At 43.5% G+C, this 26199-nt stretch overlaps 1 protein-coding gene across 1 annotated transcript in view; it reads left to right on the top strand.

Annotated features, from left to right (window-relative positions):
• The window catches only part of Adgrv1 (adhesion G protein-coupled receptor V1), a gene marked incomplete in the record, with an annotated part of 436569 nt that overhangs the window by 102434 nt on the left and 307936 nt on the right, over positions 1–26199 (top strand). The window contains 11 exon segments of the mRNA XM_013512957.1: positions 464–588; positions 3275–3432; positions 3532–3678; positions 3999–4106; positions 8507–8771; positions 9565–9687; positions 18767–18989; positions 19272–19476; positions 22206–22352; positions 24293–24548; positions 25812–26014. Of these exon segments, the coding sequence (XP_013368411.1) occupies positions 464–588; positions 3275–3432; positions 3532–3678; positions 3999–4106; positions 8507–8771; positions 9565–9687; positions 18767–18989; positions 19272–19476; positions 22206–22352; positions 24293–24548; positions 25812–26014 (1960 nt within the window).

The raw sequence follows: 26199 nt of genomic DNA, 5'->3' as shown, positions 1-26199 counted from the left end.
TTTTGGTTTTTTGGTTTTTTTCCTGGTACCGGGAACCGAACTCACGACCTTGCGCTTGCCAGGCAGGCGCTTTTGCCGCTGAGCTAAATCCCCAGCAAGGGGTAAATTCTTATTACTAAGAATTTCTTGACTCATTTGCCCCCAGTCAGATGTTTCTGATTTAAGTATGAAGAAATTTAGAAATGGTAGCTTTGTTTCTTCTTTAGAATGTGTAATATGAAGTTTCTGGGTCTTAGTATTTTCTTACGATTATTGCATGAGGGTACTGCATTTAGACTTTTTAGAAAAACTTCATAAATGAATGATTCTTTGGTACTAGAATCTAGTCTCCCCAAATTTGTGGATGTTACTTAAGTAGCATAAATTTAGTAACGTATCAAATATGTGCTGGCAATGTGAATATTTAAAAATGTATGAATTGTTCTTTTTTCTGCTTTCCATAATCATTCATTTCTCTTTTTAGAGCCACCTCTGTTTACACCGAAGAAGCCAACAGGACTATGTACTTGAACGTATCGCGGACGAATGGCCTTGATTTAGCTGTGAGCGTGCAGTGGGAGACAGTCTCTGAAACAGCTTTTGGCATGAGTACGTTTCGTTTCTTATGAGCAAAATTCTACAACTAAGAAATACTGCTTGTGTAGGATTAGATTACTTTCATGGCTTGAGTCTTACAAATTCATTGAAAGTAGAGAACAGACATCTAGTCCTATTATTGCATCCACAAGTATTTATTGAGTGCCTGTCATGTGCTAAGCATGGTACACAGTTCATCGATCTTAGAATTCAGCAGCTACCAGAAAGTAATCAAATAAGTGAAAGTCAGTGTGTCGTTCAAACTACAAGAAATGTTTTAATGGGGAAGCTGTAAGTGCTAAGAACACAGGGATGGTGAGTGGAGGTTGACTATGCAAAGCACCGGGCTGGAGGACCCTGGGGATGAGTCTGGGAAGCTGTTGAGGCAGGAGACTCGCACCGTGAGAACCGGAGTGGACAGTGGCGTAGAGATGAAGGAAGAGTACTGCTGAAGACCAGCTCAAAGAAGAGCTTGGAAAACTTGTATAGATGTCAAGCTTTTGTCCTGAGGTTCAAAGACTGAACTTTTTCCCACTCAGCCTTTGAGTGGTTTAGGAATGGAGGAGGTCAGTGTTGTGTAGTCAGGTTTGCATTTGATACTATTCATAGTGCCACATAGAGGAATGGTTGGTACAGAGGGGAGGAGAGGATCCAGGGAGATAGTCAGAAAGGCAGCAGATGACTGGAGCTCAGACCAGTGATGGCTGGTACATGGAGGAGAGCGAGAGCGAGAGCGAGAGGCAAGGCTGACTGCTAGGGTCCCTGCTTGTACTGTTGGATGGAGCGTCACCCCACTCACAGAGGAAAGAAATTCAGAAGAGGAACTGGGAGCTGAGTAGCCTGATGCCTCACAGAGGAGACTGAGAAACCCAGGAGAACCCAGGAACCCAGACATCCGCGGAAGAGTGTGTTAATGTGGAGGGAGAGACAAACTATGTCATCTGCTGGCAAGAAGTCCAATAGGATGAGGACCCCAAAATACGACCATTATAGTTAGCAATAAAGAAGGCATCATGACCACCGCAAGAGGCGCTTGTATAGTGAGACGGTAACGCTTTGAGTGGAGATGAAGGAACTATTCGACTGTTTCAAAAAGTGAAACAGTGGCTGGGGAGGCAGGACCTAGAGAAGGTGGTGAGGTGTAGGCTGAAGAGGTTTGGTTTGGAGAGAGACACACAGGCATGTTTCAATGCTGGGAGAAAAGGCCTAGCAGACAGAGCAAGCGTGAATATTTAGAGAAGGGGATAATGAATAGATGGATGCCTAGAAGGCAACCAAGACGGATTGTGGTTCCTAACTCAGTTCTGTCATTATTGCCTGGGCTCTACGCGTGCTTTTTGGAATTCTTGTGAGAATGGAGAGTGTCGAGTGTCTGTGGTTATTTAATCTTTATGCACTGTCTTCTTGAGTTCCAGCAGATAAGAATTTATCCCCCCACCAGGATCATTCAAGACTTGTACTGAGGAAGTTGTGGAACCCATTCAAAAGGTGGCAGGATGGGAATTTAGAGTGTTGGGCTTTTAGGAAAGGAAATTGCTGGTGGATACCGCACTATCCTAGCTGCTTTTTTCTCATTGCTGAGACAAAATACCTGATATCCAGAATTAAGGAAGGAAGGTTTGTTTAGCTCACAGTTTGTGGAGGTTTCTGTCTATAATCAGCTGGTTCCAAGGCAGGGAGGCAGGGCACAGGGCAACACTTCAAGGCAGCACAAGACAGCAGAAGCAGCAAGAGCGAAAGGGGGAAGAAGAAAGCCTCTTTTCCCTTCTTATATTGTATACCGGCTATTCGCCCAGACCCACACCATCTGGGTGCCCTCGTCTTCCACAAGCTGAAGATATTCACAAAGTAAGGACCCTGGCCCCCTGCTGAATTACTTTAAAGTTTGAAGTTGAACTTTTAAACTCCTCAAGCTGGTACAATGAACAACATCCTAGAGCAGCAAGGGCGTGTCCTTTTCACCCCAGGATGTAGAAGTGCTGAGTTACTTAGTTAAGCTTCTAGACTCCTCAAGTTGACACAGTGTATCAGCCATAACATGCACATGAGCATTCCCGTTGTGCCCTCCTGAAATGGTACTAAATATGGCCAGGCATTTATGGGAAGCCTGGCTTTCAATCCTGATATTGGTTCTTCTTCCATCCTGTTCACACCACTGGCCAGAGTTTGAAAAGAACATACTTTCTTTGGAAAATAGCCATAATAACAGAGCATAGAAACTTTGTTATAGTTGCTCTTCATTGCATAGGAGTTTTCTGTTTTTCTCTCTTTTTGTAGCACAGAATTTTAGGATATGTGCATGTTATAAGCAGTTGGATAAAATTGTGCATTGGCATTCCTAAAATACATAAAATATAAAATGAGAGCTCATTGTGTGGGCATGGCTTCAAAACAGCAGTATAGGTTGTGAAAGTCTAACACTTGACATGTTTCTGTAAGGGACAAAATTTTGCAGTTGTGTTTTCATCATCTTTATGAAATTTGATAAAATCATGGATAGCAGGTTTCCCTTTTCCCCCCTTTTTTCTAGTATTTATTTTTAAGCATACCTTGGAAAAGCCTGTCCGGATTCAAAGCAAAGGACTAATACATCTCTTGTGTTTCAAAAATCATTTTTTTAGTTACTATTTTTAAGTTTTCTAGTAGATAAGGTCTGGCACTGGGCACATAATGGTACATTATTATTTATGTTTTTTAGGAGGAATGGATGTTGTTTTTTCCATAGTTCAAAGTTTTTGGAACGAGTCAGCTGCTGGCTGGTGTTTCTTTACTTTGGAAGACTCAGTATACGGTATCATGTTAAGAAAATCATCATTTACTCTTCATCGATGGCAAGGGATTTTTATTCTACTTCAGGTGATCATCGTTTGTTTTACTGTACACAAAATAAAATGCACTGGTCAATCTTGGATGCAACATAAATTACTATTATTATTGTTATTCTTCATTTTCTAGGACATAAATATAGAAAATCCTAGAATGTGTGAGACCTTTCATATCGGTCCTGCCCCCTACTTTGTGATCACTCATAAAGAAAGAAATGGAGAAAAGCCTTCTGTTAATAGTGTGTATACGTTAACATCTGGATTCAAATTATTCCTGGTAAAGAAAAAAAAATCTTCATTTTTTTTGCCCCCCCATAGATTGCTTTACTTAAAAAATTCAGATTTGTAAAATAATCAAAATAGAAGATAATTTATGTTTTATGTTATGGTGGCAACGGACTTTTTTGCAAATTGGTGTACATTGTAGCAAAGAATCTTAATTCAGGGTATTTTTTTTCTTGAACTGACACTATGTATGCATACCTACAGATCGAGTAATTCTTCAAGTCTTGAACTTTAAGTATTCACAGTTACTGTAGTCATTGCCTTTCGTAGTTCAAATCTCCTTTACACTTTTATTCCCACTCTTCCTTGCAGGTACAAACAATTATTATTTCGGAAAGTTCCCAAGTAAGACATTTTACTTCAGACAATCAAGATTATTTAATTGTTGCAAGTCAAAGAGACGACTCTGAATTAACTCAGGTTTGATTCATTTAAAACAGTTTTTTTCCCTTTTTAAAAATAGTGTGATTGAAATCGATCAGCTATGGTGTGTAGATTGTATGCAGAAGAGCACCATAATTTGATTGCTGCAGAATAGCAAAGGAAAATGTAAATATTGATTGGTTATGGTTAAGTTTTAGATAACAAAGCTGTGAATAGTGTGTTCTCTTTAAGAGTGAGAGCAAATGTGATAATCATGGGTATTTAATTAGAATGTAGCTGACTTGGAAAATCTCACGGAGAAAAGTCACACCGCGTGACAGACGGCATCACTGCAAAGCCACGATGAACATGGCCATCCGGGCACCCGCCGTCGCCCCAGAAATTCCCCATTTCTCTTGTAAACTGTGTGTTGTAACCCCCACAGTGCCTGCTGGAGAACTTTTATCATTCACACTTTTGTACATGCTTCTTATCTTCTCACTTTCAGCCGGAGCTCTTGCTGAAACGAAAGCTACCAGAGCCCAACACCAAATTCAAAAGCCCTCTTGAAACCTGGCCTTGTGCCCCTCCCTGCTGACATGGGCGGCACCCTTCTGTCAAAGCCCGCCCTCTGCTGGGGGTCCCCTCTTGCCTTCCCAGGGCTTCCCTTTTCCCTCCATCGTGGGCATTTCTCTCTGGGTGGCAGTGGTGCCGCTGGCCTCAGTAGTTGAGAATCCACGGTGTAATAGAAATCCCTTCCCTGGTCTCATCCCCTTTGCGTTTCGGCTTCGTTTCTCTTCTCCCTTAGTGGGAGGCGTCTTACTTTGTCTTCCCTTCCTCATGCTCACAGTGACAGTGCGGTCACCGAAACGGGAGGCTGTGTCCGTCCTCATCTCACGTTGCTTCTTATCAGCAGGTGATGGTGACGGGCACCGCATCCTCGCCCAGACTGTCCTCTCTCTCACGCGGAGGGCATGTGTGTGTCCTCCTGCTCAGTCTCCTTTACCAGCTCCTTCCTCCTTTCCTGAAGTGGGAAATCTTAGGGCGTTCTAGAATTCATTTTAAGTTTAAATTTCATTTTTCTTTCTCTTCACTCACTCTTGTTAATGTTCCCAGTCCTACAGCTTTGCGTGTCAGCTACAGGCTAGCGTCTTTAAGTGGTACCCCTCTCCTCTCCTGTGTGTTCCACCCTTGGGTATCCAACTCCCGGTTGACGTGCCCACTCATACGTGCTTTAGGTGTGTGGTACTTCACATGCCTTGAGCTGACTTTTTAATTTTCTCTCTGAAATGTGTGTTTTATTTTTATTTTTATTTTTTCTTTGTTTTTTTCCGGTACTGGGAATCGAACTCATGACCTTGCGCTTGCCAGGCAGGCACTGTGCTGCTGAGCTAAATCCCCAGCCCCTAAAACGTGTGTTTTAGTGTCTGCTTTGGTCACAGGAAATAGTAACCCGAAGTTCAATTGCTCAAGAAACAATTCTGTGATATACCCTGCTTGATTACGCCTTTTCATTTTGCCCCTTCTGATTTGTCACTGTGTTGGATTATGTGTCTCAGTGATAGTTGGAGGAGTGCCGCTTCTCTGCACCTCTACCCCTGTCTTCCCAGGCCAAGCCCCCTGCTCTCGGCTGTGCGGTTAGCATAGCCTGCAGGCTGTCAACCCCTCTCACCTCATCTCATCTACTCTCTATTGGGTGATGAGGACAATTTTGTTAAAATATTGATTTGTTCATCCTTATTTTAAAACTATTCCACGAATTCCAGTTAAAGTTACTGTAAATTTTTAATTCTTTAGTGCAGGCTGTGTGTGGTAAAACCATATTTCCTCACTGGCAAGGAGAGCATTGGCTCGTGCCTCTTGTCTTGGGACCATTATTTATGATTACATTTCACTCTTGAGAGGGTCCCTATTTGAATGATGAACTGTATGGTCACCTCATGAAAGGTCCCTATGGCCTTCACTGTCTGTTCTTGTAAAAATGTTTTTATTTTTATTGGCCCCTGGTTTCAGGATGGAATGACTCACGCCTCCTAGGGGGTGGGTTCATGGACACAGCACATCTTCATTATTTCTTCATCGCCTCCATCCTCTTCCTTTAATCTCTCGGTCTCTTTCCCTTTTGCAAAAGACCTAACAGTATTTCCAATTATCTATCTTTTATTTTGCCCTTTGTTTATGTTTTGGATTTCCCATATAGAAAAACCATGTGATATTTAAGCTTACAGTGTATATCAGATTTATTTCATTTACTATTATGATCTCAAGTGGCATCTGTTTTTCTATAGGTAACTCAAGTTTATCCTTCCTCGTGGCAGCATAGTACTCCACTGTGGATAAATGCTGTATGTTCATTATCTTCATCTGCTAGTGAGCATATAGGCTGCTTCCAAGATTTATCTATTATGAGCTGTGCTGCTACAAACCTGGACATGCACGTATCACTATAATATGATATCTTTACCTCTTTTGGGAAGACTCACCTAGAAGTGGAATAGCTGGGTCAAACAGAAGTTCTAGTTTTAGTTTTCTGGGAACTCTCCATGCTGATTTCTACAGTGGTTGTGAGTAGTTTACGTTCATACCGACAATGTAGAAGGGTTCTTGTTTCCCCACAGCCTTGTCGGGTTTTATTATTTGATTTCTTGGTGATTGCTATACTGTCTAGGATAAGATTGAATGTCGGTGTTATTTTAATTTGCATTTCTATAATGGCCAGTGATGTTGAATATTTTTTCAGTATTTATTTATTGCCCATCTGTACTTTCTCTGAGAAGTGTCTGTTCATTTTAGTTGCCTGTTTTTCGATTTTCTATTTCAGGGGATCTACTTTTTTTAAAAAAAATTCTGTGCATATTCTAGCCCTTTGTGTGAGGAATAGCTGGCAATTTTTTTTTTCCATTCTGTTGGCTGTCTCTTCACTCGGTTGTTTCCTTAGCTGTACAGAAAGTTTTAAATTTGATATGATCGTATTTGTTGGTTCTTGGTAGTATTTCTTCTGCAATTAGGGTTCTTTCAGAAAGTCCTTGCCTATTCTTATCACTGCAGGAGTTTTGCTTATTTCATCTTCTAGCAGGTTAAGTGCTGCTGTTTTAACATTAAGATCTTTGATCCATTTTGATTTCAGTTTAGTATATGTTGAGAAATTGGGGTCTAGATTCAATCTTCTGCATCTGAATGACTAGTTTTCCCAGTACTATTGATTATAGAGGTTTTATTTCCTCCAGTGTATGTTTTCGGTTTCTTTGTTAAAGACGTCTAATGTGTCTGTGTTTGTGCAACCTCTGTTGTGTTCATTGATGCACATGTCCGTTTTTGTGCCAATACCATGCTGTTTTTATCACTGTTGCTTTGTGGTGTAACTTGAAGTCAGACATTGTGATGCCTGTTGTTTTACTCTTGTTTTTTAGGATTGCTTTTGCTAGTCTGGGTCTCTTCTAGTTCCATATGAATATTAAGATTGTTTTCTCTAGTTCTCTGAAGAATGCTCTTGGTATTTTGATTGCAATTACATTAAATTATATAACAATTTTGGAAGTATGGCCACTTTAGGTATCTGCTTTTGCCTATCCAGGAACAGAGGATATTTTTCCATTTTCCCATGTCCTCTTTAATCTCTTTTTTTAGGGTACTGTAGTTTTCATTGTAGAGGTCTTTCACTTCCTCAGGTAGGTTAATTCCCAAGTGTTTTAGTTTTCCTGGTACTATTGTGAATGGTATTGTTTTCCTAATTTCTTTGTCACCAAGTTCATTATTAGTATACAGGGACACTATTGACTTTTGTGTACTGATTTTATATCCTGCCTCGCTACTGAATTTGGTTATTAATTCTAGGAGTGTTTTGGTGGAATTTTCTGGGTTTGCTATGTAGAGGATCCTGTTATCCACAGATAAGGATAATTTAACCTAATGGAATCACTAAATGAAGAGACCACTGCAGGCATGGCTCCTAGCTTAGCGCCCATTTCAAAGGTCCCAAATGTCGACTGAATAAGTCTTTGTACAAGTGAGCACTGGTAGGAGAAAGCAGATAGATTGTGAATTTTCTTTTAATTTTAAATGTATGAACACCTACCTGAAATTTGTAAGCATTGCTTACAGGAAGATGAAAATACTTCAGGTGTTCCTCTGTTCATTGCCTGAGCTTCTGGTAATGACTTTGCAATATCAGAAAATTTTGTGTCTGGTTATAAACCTTTCATGTTTGATTTAATTCTCTCCTATTTTCGGTTTTCTCTTCTCTCTACCCAGATGTAAAATTGGTACTGATTTCAAAATAACACGCGCACGCACACACACACACACACACACACAGCTAAAATGCAGGAGATGGTGATCTGGGTATTTTTCCCATGAAGGTACACTAACTAAATAAAAGGATCCAGCCTTTGACACTGGTTGAACTCTCACAGTTGAGACTCTCAGCCATGCAGGCTGTCTGTGCCCATTTCCTGCAGGTCTTCAGGTGGAATGGAGGAAGCTTCGCGCCGCATCAGAAGCTCCCTGTCCGGCGGGTGCTGGCCGCAGCCCTGTTCACCAGAGGCGGCTCTGTGTTCCTGGCCGTGTCGCTGGCCGACCCCCGGCTCGCAGCCCTTGTATTCAGATGGACCGGCAGTGCATTCGTTACCTCGCAAGAAGTGCCTGTCCCTGGCACGGCAGGACTGGAGGCTCTGTCTTCGGGCAATGATATTTACTTAATTTTTGCCAAAAATATCTTTCTAGGTGAGAAGATACCACATTTCTAGTGCATTTACAGTTAGTACAAATATTGTGTAGCACCTATAGGTTTTATACAAAAATACTCCTGTAATAATCTTTTAGATAATCCGTGGACTGTTTCTTGATGGATGAATATTAGCTAGCAGTTATAAGTTGATTCTGGAAAACATTAAAAGATGTCTGTCATCCTGTGGTGTGCTGAGCCGCCATTTTAAAGTTATAGTGAAATAAAACTGGCAGTGGGTAGGTAAAGTGGGCGTATTTGCGCAGCTTTTATCCCCAAAGCACAAACATGCAGCTTTTTATGTAGATATTATCAGGGTATCCTGGGTAATTTATGCTATTGATAAATAATGTTTAGCAGCTTTTGATAAGATTGTTGCAAAATATCCTCTGAATAAGAAAATGCTTTCTTTTTGTTTTTGTTTTGTTTTTCTTACGGTACCAGGAATTGAACCCACGACCTTGCTCTTCTCAGGCGGGCGCTGTGCCGCTTTGCTAAATCCCCAGGCGAAAATGCTTTCTTTTGCTTGTTGAAATTTTCATAGATAAAATCCCAACAGTCCCCCCCAAAAAAACATGTTGTCCCTATTATTTTTTGAATTACTGTGTACACTTAATGTAGTAAATGCTAAAAGACTTCTGAAGTGTTTGCGACTCAGTTACAGTTTGTTCAAATGAACTGGATTCTGAGAAAATTTGTTTAAGTGTAACATTTTATGATAGTTACCATGTAATTTTGTCATTCTATTTCTGTCACTTTGATCTGAGAACTTGGTTTGTTCCATTACTGTAGGAAAGGAGAACTCAGTTGATATTTTCGTCTGGGAGACAGGACAGCCTTCTTTCAGGTATTTCCAGTCCCTGGGAATTGCCGCCGTGAACAGAATCCTTCCCTTCACGCCAGCCTCAGGAATAGGTAAGGATTCTCAACTGCTAACCAGTCTGAAAAACAGTGCGGGAAGCCACAGTGATTTTAGTCTCACTGAGTTTGATGACGGGTTGCTCCCCCAGGCAGCTGCTATCATAACGGACTGAAAAATGAATCCTGCCACAACTCCTAGGGTTTCGAAAGGACTCACACTTTCAAAATGTGCATTGTGCTGGAGCGTGATAAAAATGAATAAGTTATGGAGGAGAACATTAATGAAGAATAGAGAGTATATTTCTTTTGATGTTCTTTTGTTCAGAGAAAAATGAAGTGACATAAATGTATATATTTTTAAAATGTGAAAGTCTGTATGAGGAGGTAGCGAATGCTTGCTCTGATGGAGTTTTTGAAAAGTCAGAAAGCCACTGAGAGCTCTGCTGCCCCCGTTCTGTCTCCTGAGCCCCCGTCAGAGCCCGGAGTCCCTTCTTGTCTTCTGTACTTCATCCACACTCCAGAAACCTAAGCAGTATGTTTTAGTCTCAGAAGCAGAGTCCATTACTGAGGCCTCCAGTGTTTCTGCTGGCAGGAGGCTGTGCGTCACTTCAGGCTCGGCCCGAGTCACGTGGGTGGGCCGTTACAGGGAGCAGCGGCTCCTGATCAGGCTGCCTCTCCCAGCGGTGTCAGTGGTGTGGCAGGGGACACGGTCAGTGGGTTTCCTGTCGTGGTGCCCAGAGGAACTTGGCATCCAAGCCTGAGGGGCTGCACAGGTGAATTTGCCCGAATCACAGACCTGCTTGCAGAACGACACAAGACAATTCTGTGTAAATGAAGCAGCACACTTACTATTCTGACATTAGGCATAAGCCACTGTTATGAAGATAACGAAGAAGTCCATGCCTTTAAAGTCTCATAGTTTGGTTAGAGAAACAAGGCAAAATGCTAAGACACTCACTTGATGCAAAGGACCAGTAATACCCGTTGTTCTGTGAGGGGTAGAATTTGGGGGTGAAGAGGTGTTAGAGGGGCCGTGAGCCAAGTCTGAGTGGGTTGGCAGGGGAAGGCACGAGCCAAGGGCAGACAGCGGATGGGTCTGTGTCTGTGAGGGCCTAGATGGCCCTCAGTGCTGAGCTTGGGGACATCCACCCCTGTCCCCGGAGAGGTCCCGCTGGCCTTCACGTTAGGTCTTAGAAACTTTCACTCTACACTGTTTGAGGACCTCAGAGAACTTTTTTGTGTGTGGATTATACCCACTGATATTTATGAGATTAGAACAGAGAAACTTTAAAATATCTTCATGAATTTATTTGAAAATGACAGTAATACATGTATTACAAGTAAACATGAGTAACACAATTTAGTTAAGAAAACCTTTCTATTTCCAAAACAAAATCATTTGTCAGAAGAGTGGCATTTAAATATATATAAAACTCTTTACTGGCTGCTTTAGTTGATGATATCTGAATTGTCTCTTCAGATGAACTCATTTGCTTATTTTTTTTCAGCTGCATTTGTGTGATTGTGAGATAAATATTGCATACGTGTAAGCTGTGCAGCGTGACGCATGCACACATTTTGGAATGACTGCTTTGAGCGGGCTCACTGGCCCTTTCATCACTGCCCATATTCGCCCTTTTCTGTCCTGAGAGCATTCAAGATCCTGTTCTCTCGGCAGACTGCGAGCACACCTCAGTACTCCTGATCGCCACCAGCTGGCTGTGAGACCGCAGGTCTTAACTGACAGAAGTTCGCACCCTTGAGCCGAAACCCTTCTCTTTACCCCTCCAGGCCCTGGCAGACACCTTCCTCCTTCCGGTCTCTGTGACTTCATACACTCTTGAGATTCTATGCACAGGCCGAGCATTTCTGCTATGAATGTCTGAACTTTGAAATGCTCTAAAAGCTGAAGCTTCTTGAGCATTGACCTGGTGGCAGGAATGAAAAATTCTATACTGTGAAACTTTAAGCACAAAATTACTAAAAACATTGTAGAAAACTACCTTCAGGATATATTCACAAGAGGTATACAAGCCGCAAATAAACTTTGTGGTTAGATTTTGGGTCTCGTCCCCAGGATATTTCATTTATATATTTGCATATTCCAAAACCTGAAAAAACTCTCGAGATTCAAAACACTCCTGGCTTTGCACATTTCAGATAAGGGAGGCTCAGCCTGTGTGAGTGAGATCGGGTGGGCCGCGTTTGTGTGTCTCCTCCTGCATTTTACTGTCTCTATCGCCTTTCCACCTGCCGCAGTACTATCCATCAGAACCGCGGAGAATTTGACGGCAGACCCACGAAAGAGAGAGTGAAGTAGGCAAGCAGCATCTTACTCTCAGTTTTGACCGCACACATTTTCTGAAAGGGCCTCGAGGACTCTAAGGTTCCTAAAGCACACTCTGAGCGCCGTTGAAAGGCATTTCAAAGAGCGGTGACGCTCCCAGCCATGCTTTACAGAGCCCCTCACCCTGGTGTAGAAGCACCGTGGGCTCCGCAACCTGCCAAGAGAACAGCTGAAGACCCTGAGCTGGGGTGAGAAATGTGAAGCAGAGATTCTTAGAGTCAAGAGAAGTTGGACAAGAAGGTTCGGGAGTCCTGGGTGGCTGCACAGGGTGGGGAGCCAGCGTTATCACACCTTGGCGGCCGAGGGGAGAATAGCTTTAACAAGAGGACGCAGGGAAAATGCTGTTAGCAGGAACTGTGATGAGCTGGTTCTCGATGCCCTTAGCTTGAGGGGATGTTAAAGCATCGGCGGTTGTTAGAGGAAACCAGAAAGAGGTCTTGACTTTGGACACCTTCATGTGGGCAGGTAGGTGAGCTCATGGAAGTTCAGGTGTACAAGCTCATGGAAGTTCAGGTGTACATGGGAGTTCAGGTGTACATGGGAGTTCAGGTGTACAAGTTCAGGTGTTCTCTCTTTGTAATGAGACGAGAGGATTTTACACACACTCCAGGGTCTGTTTAGTGGTTTTTCTTTTAGGTGCTGGACAGCTGCTTCCTCTTGCGAACTTTGCGTGCTGTCCCCTTAGGTCACCTCCGCCCTGACCAGGAACCGGAGGTTATTTGCCTCTAATTTTCAATAGAGTTTTTAAAAATCTCATTGTAGTTCATTTCCACGTTTCCTGCTCTGTCCTCAGCCCCGAGTTCAGCCTCTCCTCCGAGGCCCTTCCTGTTTGTCTGCACTGTTCCACGCTTTCCCGCCTCGACCAGCTCCGCTGCTGCTGCTCCTGCGCCTGTCTGTCCTGGTCATTCCTCATGCAGCTTCTTTACGTGGTCCACGCTCTGGTGCAGGGCATTCATTGTGATGCCATCCTGTGCTCTACAACCTGACTGACTTTTCTTTCACATAACAATCGATTTATGAGCACAGTATGTGTCTTTCATCATGAGTCTGTTTGGTTTTTTCTACTTCTCTTTTAATTTTGTGCCTTTAAATGTTTTGCTTCTCTTATACCTTGAGTTTCCGAGTGGACTCTGTCTACTTAAGCCCCTTATTATTATTCAAAGTAGTCATCTAATGAATGTTTTTAAGGATGCAATGGGCTGCCGAGATATGCCGTTGACTAGAGTTACAGAATTCTCTTTAAAATTTTTATTACAAAATATATAATAAGCATACTTTCTAAGAGAATGCCTGGAAAATTGTGCCAGAGGTTTATCAAGGGGCCCACTGTGAGGCCTCTTTATTCCTTTTGTTTCTGTGATCTGAGGTTTTAGGAGTATGAAAAGATTGCAGGTAATTATTTAGAATGGCTTATTACAGATCCCCTGAAAGCTGAAATTATGTATTAAGTAATGTTGAAGGGCTTTGGTATTTTGAATGCATCAAATATTTTATTACAACTATTAGATTGGAGCTATGACTATGAGGATCATGTATTTTATTCTGGTTAATGACTTGACAGAGTATTGGGTGGAGACTGAATTCTTTAAATGGAAGAGGGAAAGGAACATAACCAAGACTACAGGAGCATAGAAAGTTATCTTCCCCTTCTCTTTTCTCTCTCTTACTAGTTTATGAGTCTTTTTTTTGTGTGTGTGGTGCTGGGCTCAAAGTCGACAGGAGTTTTTACATGCCAATTATTGCTAAACAGAGAGGTAGATTTTGGGGAAAGGGGAAAGCAAAATCACAGGTCCCTGACCTGGTGAAGTTTAACACACACGCACACACACACACACACACACACACACACACCTGAAATAAGGTTCTAGCTATCAACACATAACCGCCGCAGAGGAATGGAAGAAAGCACTGTCATTAGACAAAATGGATAGGACTTGACCTAGTTTGAGGAGATACTCTGAAAGTTTTCTTAAGCCAGACTCCTTTAACAGACAAATCCAGGTTGGGTAGGAGTGAAGGAGACAAAGACTAGCATGAAATCGGTGCGGCCGAAGGATGCCACAGCCTGTGCAAAGGTCAGGTGGTGCTGAAGACTCGAACCCCAGGGCCAGACCCGGAAAGGCAGCATGACCCCCCCAGGGAATGAGGGAAGACCACTCAGCTCAGCAGGTGGGGCCCTCAAGGTCGATGGTCTTTACTCCCGAGGTGGCCTTTATGAGAAGATGGTGAGGAGATGGAAAACGTGAGGGACGGATGGTGGGGCTTGGAAGAGAGCAACTCTGTGCTTTTTAAAGAAAAACTGAGGTGCTTGTAAGAGTTTGTCTGGAAACACACTGGAGGTTTATGTCCTACTTCCAACTAGAGATTTGGGGTGGAGCGTGGGGAGGGTGGGTGTTGCAGGTGGAAAGTCCCAGTAAACAGGTCCAGGAGATCCCTCAGAGGCAAGCCCCGGAGCTGATGGCTGATTAGATACGGGAGTGGGTGGGAGAGAAGGTGCTGAGGGTGACCCTGGTTTCCGGAAGTCATGTGTACACGGGCTGCGATGACGATCCCTTGCAGGAGGATCGTGTTTGGAGGCAGAGACAATGCATCTGGTTGGGATGTGGTGAACTGGGGACAACTTGGAGCAAACATGCCTACTTGGAGCTTGAAGAGCTTGCTCGAGAGCACGTATACATTGGAAATTCATCAGGATGAAGGGTCATTTTTCCACAGTAGAGATGGAGTGGCGCAGGAAGAGATTACACAGTGTGAGAGAAGGGGGCTTCGGAACCAGCCTCGTTATACTCCACTGTTTTAAGAGAATTGGAAGGTGCATATTTGGGAAAAGGAGTGAAAAAGTATGGAAGTTGTTTAGTACATCCCAAATCCTATTCTAGCCCTTCACTTTAATCTCACTTAAACTTTTATTCTTCATGCTGCCGGCGAGACCCTTACCTCTGTCTACCAATTTCCCCAATGTCTCAGCGTCACCAAAACTGTCACCTCTGGACATCCCCAACTTCGGAAATCATCCAAACGGAAGCGTCACTCTCTTGGTCCCTGTCTGTCCCCCGTTAGTAGTTCAAGGCATCTGGGGATTGAGAGGTGCTTGTGCTCGACTAGACCATGTGATTCTAGATTTCCAGGTGTGGTGCCAACTTCCTTCCCCACTCCTAAGCTGTTGCCCAGCGCCCAGTGGAGTGGACAAGCTTTGTCCCGGGCTCTCTTCAGAGCCCCCATTGTTGCCTCACTCAGGAACTTGCGTGTCTCTTGAGCGTGCTACGTCCCACGCAGCTCCCCTGGCTCTTGCAGGTTCATCCTTGTGTCCCCAGATCTTGAATGTTAGGAATGCTTTCTCTCAGGTGTTTAGTCCTAAAACATCTCTTTACCTACACTCTTTACACTATCTCATCCGGGGCCTTCCTTCGACACACTTGTTTTTTATAGTTTCACTAAGTGGAATCTATAATCGGTGTTAGCTCAAATTTGGTTCTTGGCTGTTGAGTTTAGGATTTTTTTCTTGTGAATTCTCCAGCTCAGTTTCATGCTCCTTTAGAGTACAAAGGTTTACTTGCCGAGAAAATGTTTTCTGCACGCTTATGCAGATGCCCCCTGATTTACAGTGGTTCAGCCCAGCACTTTTCAGTGACTGACTTTATAATGTGTGGAAGTGAGCCAAGTTCAGTAAGAAACAGAGCTTGAACTTGGAACTGTGGAGACTGGAGATTGTACAGGGCTCAGTGAGTTCTATGATGGGCACAGTGCTTGGTTATAAACAGCCTTTGTGTTGAATGGAAAAAGGTGAGCAGGATCCATCTCTAAAAGGCCCAGCCCCATCACTGGTGGTTCAGATGACGTCAGTTCATGATGTTGTTTGAGCTTGTGCATGAGCTAAACTTGAGGGTTGTCAAGGTCCATCTGACTTTGTTTTTTTTTTTTTTTTTGAATGTGTCTAGTTTTACAAGGGTTTATGCAAAATGCATTGCCATGTAAAGGTCTGAGTGTATTGATAGCACCTTTCCTGATGTTCTTTACTGTTTATGCAATATTTACTACACTGTACTTAAATTAACTGTACTACTTAATTAACTGTACTTAAATTAATGACTATAAACATGAGGAGTGACCTAAAAATATGGTGAATATTTAAATTCATTATTTGTGTATTGTGTATTTTGTTGTAGAGTGTTTCTGTAATTTTTGATTTTATTAGTACATGTTTGTACCCTCTTTCACCCAGAATAAGACCTAGCTGGAAAATAATCAGCCTTAGAAAGTAGAGATCACAAATGCCGGGCCCAGCCAGCCTGTCCTCGCCTTACCTGCTGTCACTGTTCTCTTGCTTGGTGGCTACTCTATAAGGCAGGTAAGGCAAGGAGAGGCTGGTCAGGGCTAGACTTTTTCATCTCCAGTTTTCAAGCCTGATTATTTTCCAGGTGGGCCTTATTTTCCAGAAACATGCTAGCACGTAATGCTTACATTCATGATGCGGAGTTGGCACGTGTGTATAACGTATCTTAATTCAATTTACTTCTCCTCCGCTTGGACCCCGTTTCTCCATCTCTTTGCCTTCTGCCCATTTGCAGAAGATTTATCTCTCTTTTCTCCTATTATCTATTTTGTTTGCTCTTCAATTCATTTATACCCTGGGTTTCTCATATAAGGGAAATCATGTGATAAGTAAGCTTGTGTGTCTGGTTTATTTCACTTAACACTATGGTCTCAAGATGCATCCATTTTCCTACAAACGACTCAAATTTATACTTCTTTTGTAGCAAAGTAATACTTCATTGTATAAATACCACATTTTATTTATCCATTCATCTATTCATGGATACGTATTATAAAACATATTACCGCTAACCCCCTCACAATCCTCCCCTTCATTTCAAACACACTTATCCCATTATTCTTGCCGCTTTCTGAAGCAGCTCTGGAAGTCTCCTTCGTGAGTGTCTTTGGTTGTGCTGTCATGGCTGCCTCAGTATCCTGAATGCATTAAAAACATTTACCTTTCCCGGTCATTTTGTTTTTTTTTTTTTTGGTTTTTCTCCGGTACCGAGAACCGAACTCACGACCTTGCGCTTGCCAGGCAGGCGCTTTTGCCGCTGAGCTAAATCCCCAGCCCTCCCGGTCATTTTGAATTTGTGGAAGATCCTGATGTCGCCTGGTGCCAGATCCAGGGAATAAAGTGCACGAGGACACACTGTAATCTTTTCAGGCTGCTTCCCCGCCTGATGGCACCTGGCAGCAGCATTCGCAATATGTTTAATCACATCTTGTAAAGACATGGAAAAGGACTTCCAAAACTCCTTCAGAAAGTGGCAAGAAAAATGCAGTAAGTGCCTCAAAAGAAAGGGAGACTATCTGAAGGTGATTAATGACAATGTGTAATAATTCTTTTGAAATGTAAACCTTCCGTGTATGTGCTGGTCACACCTTGTACATGGTCAGTAGTTCTTGATATGAACGATTAAGGACATGAAGCCTCCCACCGTACCCTTCAGAAGAGACTCAGGCTTCCTGGTTATGTGTACTATTTTAACACCTATAATCCATCTCATTTGCTATCTTTATTTCCAATGTGTTTTTTTAACTGATGAGAATTTTTGGGGCTGGAGATTTAGCTCAGTGGCACAGCGCGTGCCTGGCAAGTGCGACATCGTGAGTTCGATTCCTGGTACCGGAAAAAAAAACCAAAAAAGCAAACGAGAATTTGTGTATATTTCTCACTTCCGTTCCAATTTTAAGTCTGAAGATTTTTATACACAGCATTTAAAGCCTTCTTCATTCCCAGCCCCTGTAGATACAAATATGTGCCATTATTTCTAACTACTAGAAGCATGATTTTCTGATAACATTTCAAAAAATGTTGGCCAGCTGGGCGTGGTGACACACCCCTGTAATCCCAGCGTCCTAGGAGGCTGAGGCAAGAGGATAGAGAGTTTAAGCTCAACCTGGGAAACTTAGTGAGACCCTGCTTTAAAACAAAAAATGAAGATGGGCTGGGATATAGTCGAATATGAAACTCTTGGGTTCAGTTCCTCCAATACCATAAGAAAAGAGAAGAATCTGTTGCTACTTAATCTTGAAAAATTAAATATAAAACAACAACAAATATTCAATGTGGGAGAATTACTGAATATTTCTTAAAGATCATTTTATTATTATTATTTATGCATTAAAATTATAATCAATACAGTACAGCCACATATAAAAATATGAAATTATAAATACAGAAGATTGTTGAGTTTTTTATGTATACTGCTTACAACTATCGATTTTAAATTTATATGGGTGGTGACTGGAAAGAAAAATACAAAAGTGAAACATGTAGTGCTGGGATTATAGATATTTTTCACTTTTAAAAAAACATTTTTAAATAAACATTAAGATAGACACAGAAGAGTCCAAATCCACCTGGATTTTATCAGCCTGTAATTTCTTTTTTCTTAAAATGTGTGGGTATGTTGTCAGACTGAATTGATGTTTTCACAACACTCAAAAATATTATGTATATAAAGTTATTTTAGAAATAAAATTATATTTACTTTAGAAATCAAAAAGAAGCTGGGTATGATGGTGCGCTTCTATAATCCCAGCACTCTGGAAGCTGAGGCAGGAGGGTCTCAAAATGAAACTCCTTGTGGGCAACTTAGCAACTTAGTGAGTTAAAAATAAAAAGAAAGAAAAGGTTGAAATAGAACTTTAAAAGTTGGAAAAGTTTTGCTTGGGAACCAGTGCAGAATGCATGGTGCAGACTACACATCTCTCTCTACTTGTGTTTTCCTTCTCTCTCCACAGCCCACATACTTCTGACTGGCCCAGAGGTGTCTGCTCTTTACTGCTGGGATTCGGGACGGAACCAGTTCTCTCTCCTGCTGGAAGCCCCTTCTGCTCATGCTGCAGCGTCGGTCACAGTGAGATCTCTTAATTCAAGCAAGAGCTTGATCTCGGTGGCAGGCGCCCCCCACACTCACGTGCTGGAGCTGGCCTACGTCTCCAGCCAGTCCGACTTCATTCCTGGGTAGGTTCTGCTTCCCATACCCACCACGGTTCCCGTAGCAGCGATTTCTAAGTCTTGGTGACGACTTTAGCAGCCAGCAGTGTGGTTATTACCCATATTTCTTGTATTTATTCTACCAAGTTCATCTGTATTCTACGCTTACTTTGGATTAAATTTTTATTTATGAAATATTATAGTTCTTCGAAATAATATTATTCAGTAATGAATTCCATGAGGAAGCTACTATGTATATATCTTAACTTTGCTGTCGTTGACTCATTTTACACGCACTTCTCATGGCAGCTCGGGTGAACTGGTATTTGAACCTGGCAACAGAGAAGCTATAATAGCAGTGAATATCCTGGATGATTCCGTGCCAGAAGAGGAGGAGTCCTTCAGAGTGCAGCTTAAAAACCCCACAGGAGGGGCAGAGATTGGTGGTCAAGGCTCTGTGAAAATAACGATTCTGTCTAACGATGATGCATACGGAGTGGTTGCGTTCGCCCAGGTAAGAGCCCCAGAGCTCCACAGTTCCACTCGCTCCAGCTGCTTTCCCTGTGCTGGGGGATCAGCTCTGAGTCAGTAGGCAGCGAGGTGCAGTGTTGTGAGTATTTTTGGCCTTTCTCTCCTGGCTGCTGCTCTCCCCGGACTCTGCATTCTAAGATGACTCCTGCTGACATCGTGCAGTCTGCACCCCTACACAGTGGGCTCCCCCAGGTCAACCTGCCCTAATCTTTTATTTTTCTGTGCTTATTCTTTTTCATAGGGTTGAATCTGATGTGTTAATTGTCAGTCTTGGTGCAGACTTACCAGGGCTCACCAGAACAGATTCTAAACACCCTGTAACGTGTCGTGTCTCATACAGATAGATTCATTACTGCGGGTGGGGACAGAGAGGGCTGCCACTGCGTGCATTGTGTGTGTTTAGATGCCCTTGTCCTGGCAGAGGGAACTATGTGAAGCCGCCCAGGTGCACTGCCTTGCCCAACCTGTGAGCAAAAGGACAGCCTGCCTGACCGCACGCCCCCTTCATGCCTCCCCAGGAGTGCGTTCTGACTCTTTCCCTGTGTCTGCAGCTGTCAGTGTCTCCCTCTGCAAAATCCTGCGCAGAAGCAAACCCTGACTCAGCCAGTTTAAGGGCTCACAGGGCATCCACAGTGAAGAGGAGCTTGTGGGGCGCTGGGCGCTATCCCTCCCACCCTGCTCAGGTCCTCCCCACCCCTTCCGTTTATTGATACAAAGCTGGTCCTTCCTTTGATTGTTTGAAAACCGATGTTATGATTTGGGCTACTGCTTTCTGTCCGTGTCCAGTCAGGAACAGCGAGGTGCTGTATGTGACTTTTCAGTTATGAGAGAAATGTCCTAAAGCCTCTAGAAAAACCGCTTACACCTGGTTGGCCAGAACTGGCTCGTGGGCCCATCCAGGTGTTACTCACTCACTCACTCACTCACTCACTCACTCACTCAGGTGTTCATGCAGCAGGCTTTTAACAAACACCGATATGTGGATGCGCCGGGTACTGTACCAGAGGCTGAAGAGTCTCACAGAGTGAAGCAGTAAACGTCTCTATCTCGTGGTCCTTCAACCTGAGGGGACGGGGGAAGAGAGGCAATCAACAAAGACGCAGGAGAACGCACCGTACCTAAGCATGATGGGAGCTGGCGGACACGCTGCCGGGGGCGGGAGAGGAGAGGTTACGGGGGAAAATCCAGCACAGCACAGTCGATAGGGGCTGACAGAGTAAGCGACAGGAGAGCGGAGGCTCGTGGGGGTCGGGAGGGAGCTGTGTGCACATCCGGGAGGGCAGCGAAGACAGGGCCTGCGCTCAGCCCTGACCGTCCGGAGCAGACGGAGGCTGCAGTGGCTGGAGTTGGTGGTGCACAGCGGAGATGGAGCCTGAGAGGTGACCCCGTGTCCACGCCCCCCCTGGTACCCACTGTGCTGACGACGCCTTCTGAGCACATTTAGCGTTCCTTGTGCTCTTGGGTGTGATTTATGACAGCAAAGCGAGCAGCAGAAAATCACTGAGGCGAGGTGGATTTCTGCTCGAGGGTGGGGCGCAGAGGAAGCCAGGTGTGAGCACCCACGAGCCCCCTTGCAGGGGAGCCACACAGGATGCATGTCAGCGCCGCGATCAGTGCGTCCAGCCTTGCCAGCCAGAGAGGCTTGCCCAGAGACTCAAGGAGCTCGGGCGTGCAGGCACCCTGAGCCTGGCACCTACCGAATTCCAGGCTCCCTGAAGAGAGCAGATGTAGGCACGAGGCACCATTTGTGCTAAAGTTCAAGCACGGCGGGCCACCTAGCAGCTCTGGCCTCGTGGGGGGCTGCTTGGGGCTGGCATTCAGCCCTGCTGTGGCAACACTTCCCTGCGTGAGCCTGAGCACCTGGTGACCTTGACCCCCGAGCAAGCATGAAGCTCTGGAAGGCTTCAGGTAGACAGCATGCACTGACTCACATTTAAAAAACACAGAAATTAAGTAAAAGTAGAAATTTCATTTGACCCGGTTAATCCCCTCTTAGGCATCTTCCCAAAAGAGTTAGAGGCACCACGTTCCAGTGATGCACGCTCACGGGTTTACAGCAACGCAGCTCATAAACGCCAAAGCGTGGAAGCGGCCTGCATGTCCGTCAGCAGATGGATGGATAAAGAGAACATGGTAGCTTCACTCCACAGAGTAGGTGTAGAGAAAGAGAAACTTGAGTCACGTGTAGGAAAATGGCTGCAACTGGAGGCCATAACGTTCAGTGAGTGAATATTCCACTTAATATATCTGAAATATACAGTTGCTGGTGAGATAGTTCATCCTTGTGTTTAACTCCAGTGTACATTTTGCACCTAGACCAGGTGCATTCAGGGCTGGCTAACTGCGCGTGCATGGTGCTCTGGGCAAGCAGTGCAGACCTGGGGTGCGGACTCTGTCGGCGGAATTAGAAGGACGGAGGAGGGCCCCGTCCCCACCTGTCCCCGCCAAGCTCTCATGCCTGCTCCCTTTCCTGCAGACGAGGCTGGAAGTCTACCCCAGAGGCCGCCTGGGCTGAGATCCAAGTCCCCCTGTCGCTCTGTGTCCTTTCGTTACGGTGCTGCACGTGTCATCTCTTTCCTTTTATTGAGACTGAAAAGTATGGGAGCCAGTTACTTCTTACTGTGAAGTCTGTAATGCATAATAACATGAAGTAAAGAAAAGACTGCTTGGCTACTTCGGGGTAACCTTGTGTGACTTCTTGAATTTTGGCAGAATTCACTGTATAAACAAGTGGAAGAAATGGAGCAAGATAGCCTGGTCACCTTGAATGTGGAGCGCTTGAAAGGAACATACGGTCGTGTGATGGTGACGTGGGAAGCCGATGGAAGCGTCAGTGACATATTTCCTACCTCAGGAGTGGTATGTGATTTACAGAGCCTTAGGAGAGGCTGTTAAGCTATGGTTACTGTTGACAAACAGCACCAAATCCTGCCTCATGAGTGGAACGGTTCAGTTGGCCCCGTCAGCCCTGGGGCCCTCCTCATTACCTGAGAGGGAGGCACTTTAAAGTTAGTTTTATTGTTGTGGCTAGTGTGTTTCCTATAAAACCAAAATGATCTGTAAAGAAATGGTCGTCTCTTTTTTGGTTCAGTACATGAAATGGTGAGTGTATTACACTGTCAGAAAAGTACAGCCAAGCAAACGGGATGGGAAGCTGGTGTCGAGGTGTAGGTAAAGTGGAAATAGGGAATGGGGAGCAAATCTGTGTAAAATGCCCAACCTGACGTGCAGGCTGATCGAAGTTGTGGAGTGGCGTAGGTTGGGTTTCCCTACCTACAGCCTGGGTCCGGAGGGAGCGAGATGAGTGCCATCTGTAGGCAGGGGAGGAAAAGCTGACCCACAAGCAGCTGCAATTGAGTTGAGCCTGTGGGCGGGTTCTGCAGCCAAGCCGGTCTGTTGGTGTTGTTCCAAGTTTGGTGCTGGGCCGTTGGCACCCCATTTCAGTAGTCCTTCACCTCAGGATGCCTTCTAGGTAGGGTGCCACCGTGGTGGGGACTTGTGTTGCAGCCACGGGCTATCCCCAGTGAGGACCACGGAGGCTACTGTGCCCACAGCCGGGGTCCGGCCCAGCAGCATGAGAAGGGCTCCAAGCAGAAGCGCCTACTGAGGACAGGGTTAACCCGGTGCTCAGGCTTAAGAATGGAACCAGAATATCCAGAGGAGCAGATGACTTGCAAGGAGACGGTGCAGAGAGCCTTTTGTTGCAGTTGGAATAGGGATTGTCCCCTGCCTTGCTTTGTGCTTCATAGGCTAATCAGCATATTTTGCCCAAATGCTTCTCTGAGAACTGTTTTCAAGGAACCCTTATAAAGTTATCTCAAAAAAGGACAATGATATCTCACAGTCCAGCAGTTCTAAATTCCAGTACCATTTGAAAGATGATAGGAGCTTCACTGTCCTCTTTCACGACTACTTTGTCTTGGCGGAGCACTTGTCCTGGACAGCGTAGAAAGTGACAGACAGTATGCAGTCTAAGAAGCTTGCCTGACTTCCAGTACAGTTTGTGGGAAATGGAGCTGGCCGGCAGGCAGCAGTTTTCTGACCCCTGATGTTATTAATAAAGCTCTTGTGTTTTTATCCTTCCATGGATGGCAAGATGAGGGTCAGGCGGAGACCTGCGGGCCAGTCTGAGGAAATGTAGTTTGTAGTCACACTGCTGGGGATTGGGTAAGAGGTGAGCATGATGGGAAATGACGTCCATGAAGCAGACAGAGCTCTGGGAGCAAGGGCTTCAGACGGCTTTCAGCAAATTTGGATTTCAGTTTTTAAACAATGGAGGCACCAAAGGAGGAGAGCGGTGGTGTGATTGTATCTCTTCTTATCTTTCCCTCTCTGCTATTTTGGCTGATTCATTGTTAAGTGACACATCTGTGTGGTGTAGCAGTTCTGGCAAAAGTTTTGTAGAGAAAATGTGTTTAAAATCATATGCCACCTTCTTTTATTTGAATAGAGCTTTACATTGTTGTATCTAGCACTTAGCTTTACATTATTGTATCTAGCACTTTAGCAAATTCCCTTAGAAGGAATTTGTGCTCTGTGATATGAAAGGTAGGGTGCAGGATGGGAGATTCGGATGACAGGTTTTATTAGTTTAAGATTCAGAAAATTTCACTTTATTCTTCTTCCTAACAATCTTATACTTTTCACATGAAAGGCCTTTGATTTACTTGTATAATCATCTTACCTTGCTTACCTATCTTTTGTTATTTATGATTCTATTAAAAGAAAAGCAAACTTTTTGATTCTTACTGTACAGTGACAATTACAAACTGGATAATTTTCTTTCTCTAAATTTTTAGATTTCATTTGCTGAAGGCCAGGCGCTGTCCACAATCACTCTGACTGTTCTTGCTGATGACACGCCGGAGTTATCCGAGGTGGTGACCGTGACGCTCACCCACATTACCACAGAAGGTGTCAGGGACCCTTCCAAAGGTGCCACCATCGATCTGCAAAGAAACAAGTCTGTGATCACCACTCTGGCCAACGACTCCCCCTATGGCCTGGTGGGCTGGCACTCGGGGTCTCTCTTCACTCGAGTGGCGGAGCCTACAGGTAAATCCTGTGAACTGTTCCTTGGGTTCTAGGGAGACTTTTCATGGCATAGCGTCATTCTTGCACTTACAGGGATGCAAACTTTTCATATGACATTTTCACTTCAGTATGCTGTAGTCCTTTTTGTTTATTTTTATTAAATTTCATGATCATGTAATTGCTCAGCAATAAGGCCATTAAAATTTTTAATTTTGAAATATATACTAACACAATGGAAATTTAACATTTTAGTTAAGCCCTTGTAGGATTCATGACTGGTTTTTATTACTTCATCTTTTTCATGTTTTTTTATGCTTTTTCCTTCCTCACTCAGATTTTCTCCATATATATTTTCAATAATCACTGTACACAGTGAACAATACAAATTTTTGAAGATAAAGGTCATTTTACTTATTTAAAGAAAAAGTTATGTATAATGTGTGTTTAGAATACACTATATGAAGATTCTAAACCTCTGAGGTAATATCCAGCTTTCAAATACCTTTCATTTGAAGAGCTAATAGAAAAAAATGTCCTGGAGTTTTGCTGCAAGGACTTTGTACACCATAAATATAGAATAGAAGTAGTAGATTTAACACACAATAAAATGATCTGTTAATTTTTTTTGTTGGTGAAACATTTCTGAAACACCAAGTCAGTGTGAGGAATGACAAGGTGTGGTCAGGAAATGAAGACACAATATTAAATTATCAGAAACTGATAGGCCAGTGGAGAATGTTGACAGCCATTTTTTTAAAATTCATTTTACTCCAAAAATTAAATTCTTAAAAAAATTTAAGCAATAGAATAAAAATTATTTGCTATGAAACACTTTGAACCTTGTCATGGGCATCTCGGTATAAGAACAAAATCACTTTTTCTGATGACTGGTCATTAAATGGTGATATGCATTTAATTACTCATTTTCAAAGGATCATCTGAACCTGTGTAATTATCACCTCTCTTCCTCTTTCACATATGCACTCACTGAGACTTTTGCAATTGTTAGTTATAGTGTGTGACATGTACAACCTAGCAGGCTGCACTGAATCAGAACTGTGGGGTTTAAATGAGATCTGATGCTGGCAGCCAATGGTGAGTCTCAGCCCAATTTGGGGAACAGTGCAGAAAAGCAGAGAATGTTCTTTGGGAGTACATACTGTCTTTGTTGACCCTCATTTCTCAACTGTCTGAAAGGCTAGTGCAGAACGTCCCACAAGAGCTTGGAATAGCATTGACAGCAAACAGAAATGCTTACTTACCTGGGGCATGTTTATCTCACAGAGAATGTCACCATTCTTCAGTTGCAAATTGTTCGAGATAAAGGACTATTTGGGGACGTTGCCATTCACTTGATAGCTAAACCTAATTTCTTGCTGCACATCAATAATCAAGCTACTGAGAATGAAGATTATGTCTTACAAGAAACAACAATAATAATGAAAGAAAACATAAAAGAAACTCATGCCAAAGTTGCCATTTTGCCAGTAAGTATAGATTGCAATAAATACGATGTAAATTGAGGAAACATGTAAAATTGCGGTGCATTTGATAGGTAAAAATCTTTTTTAGAAGGATGCTTTTAAGTATAAAGCTATGGGGCCAGGGATATAGCTCAGTGGCACAAGCACCTGCCTGGCAAGCACAAGTTCCTGAGTTAGATTCCAGGTAC

This window comes from Chinchilla lanigera, unplaced genomic scaffold (genome assembly GCF_000276665.1).
Source record: "Chinchilla lanigera isolate Chin_1 unplaced genomic scaffold, ChiLan1.0 scaffold00017, whole genome shotgun sequence".
Classification (NCBI taxonomy): Eukaryota; Metazoa; Chordata; class Mammalia; order Rodentia; family Chinchillidae; genus Chinchilla; species Chinchilla lanigera.
Note: the sequence above shows the minus strand (reverse complement) of the source record. Positions and strands in the feature narration are given on the sequence as shown.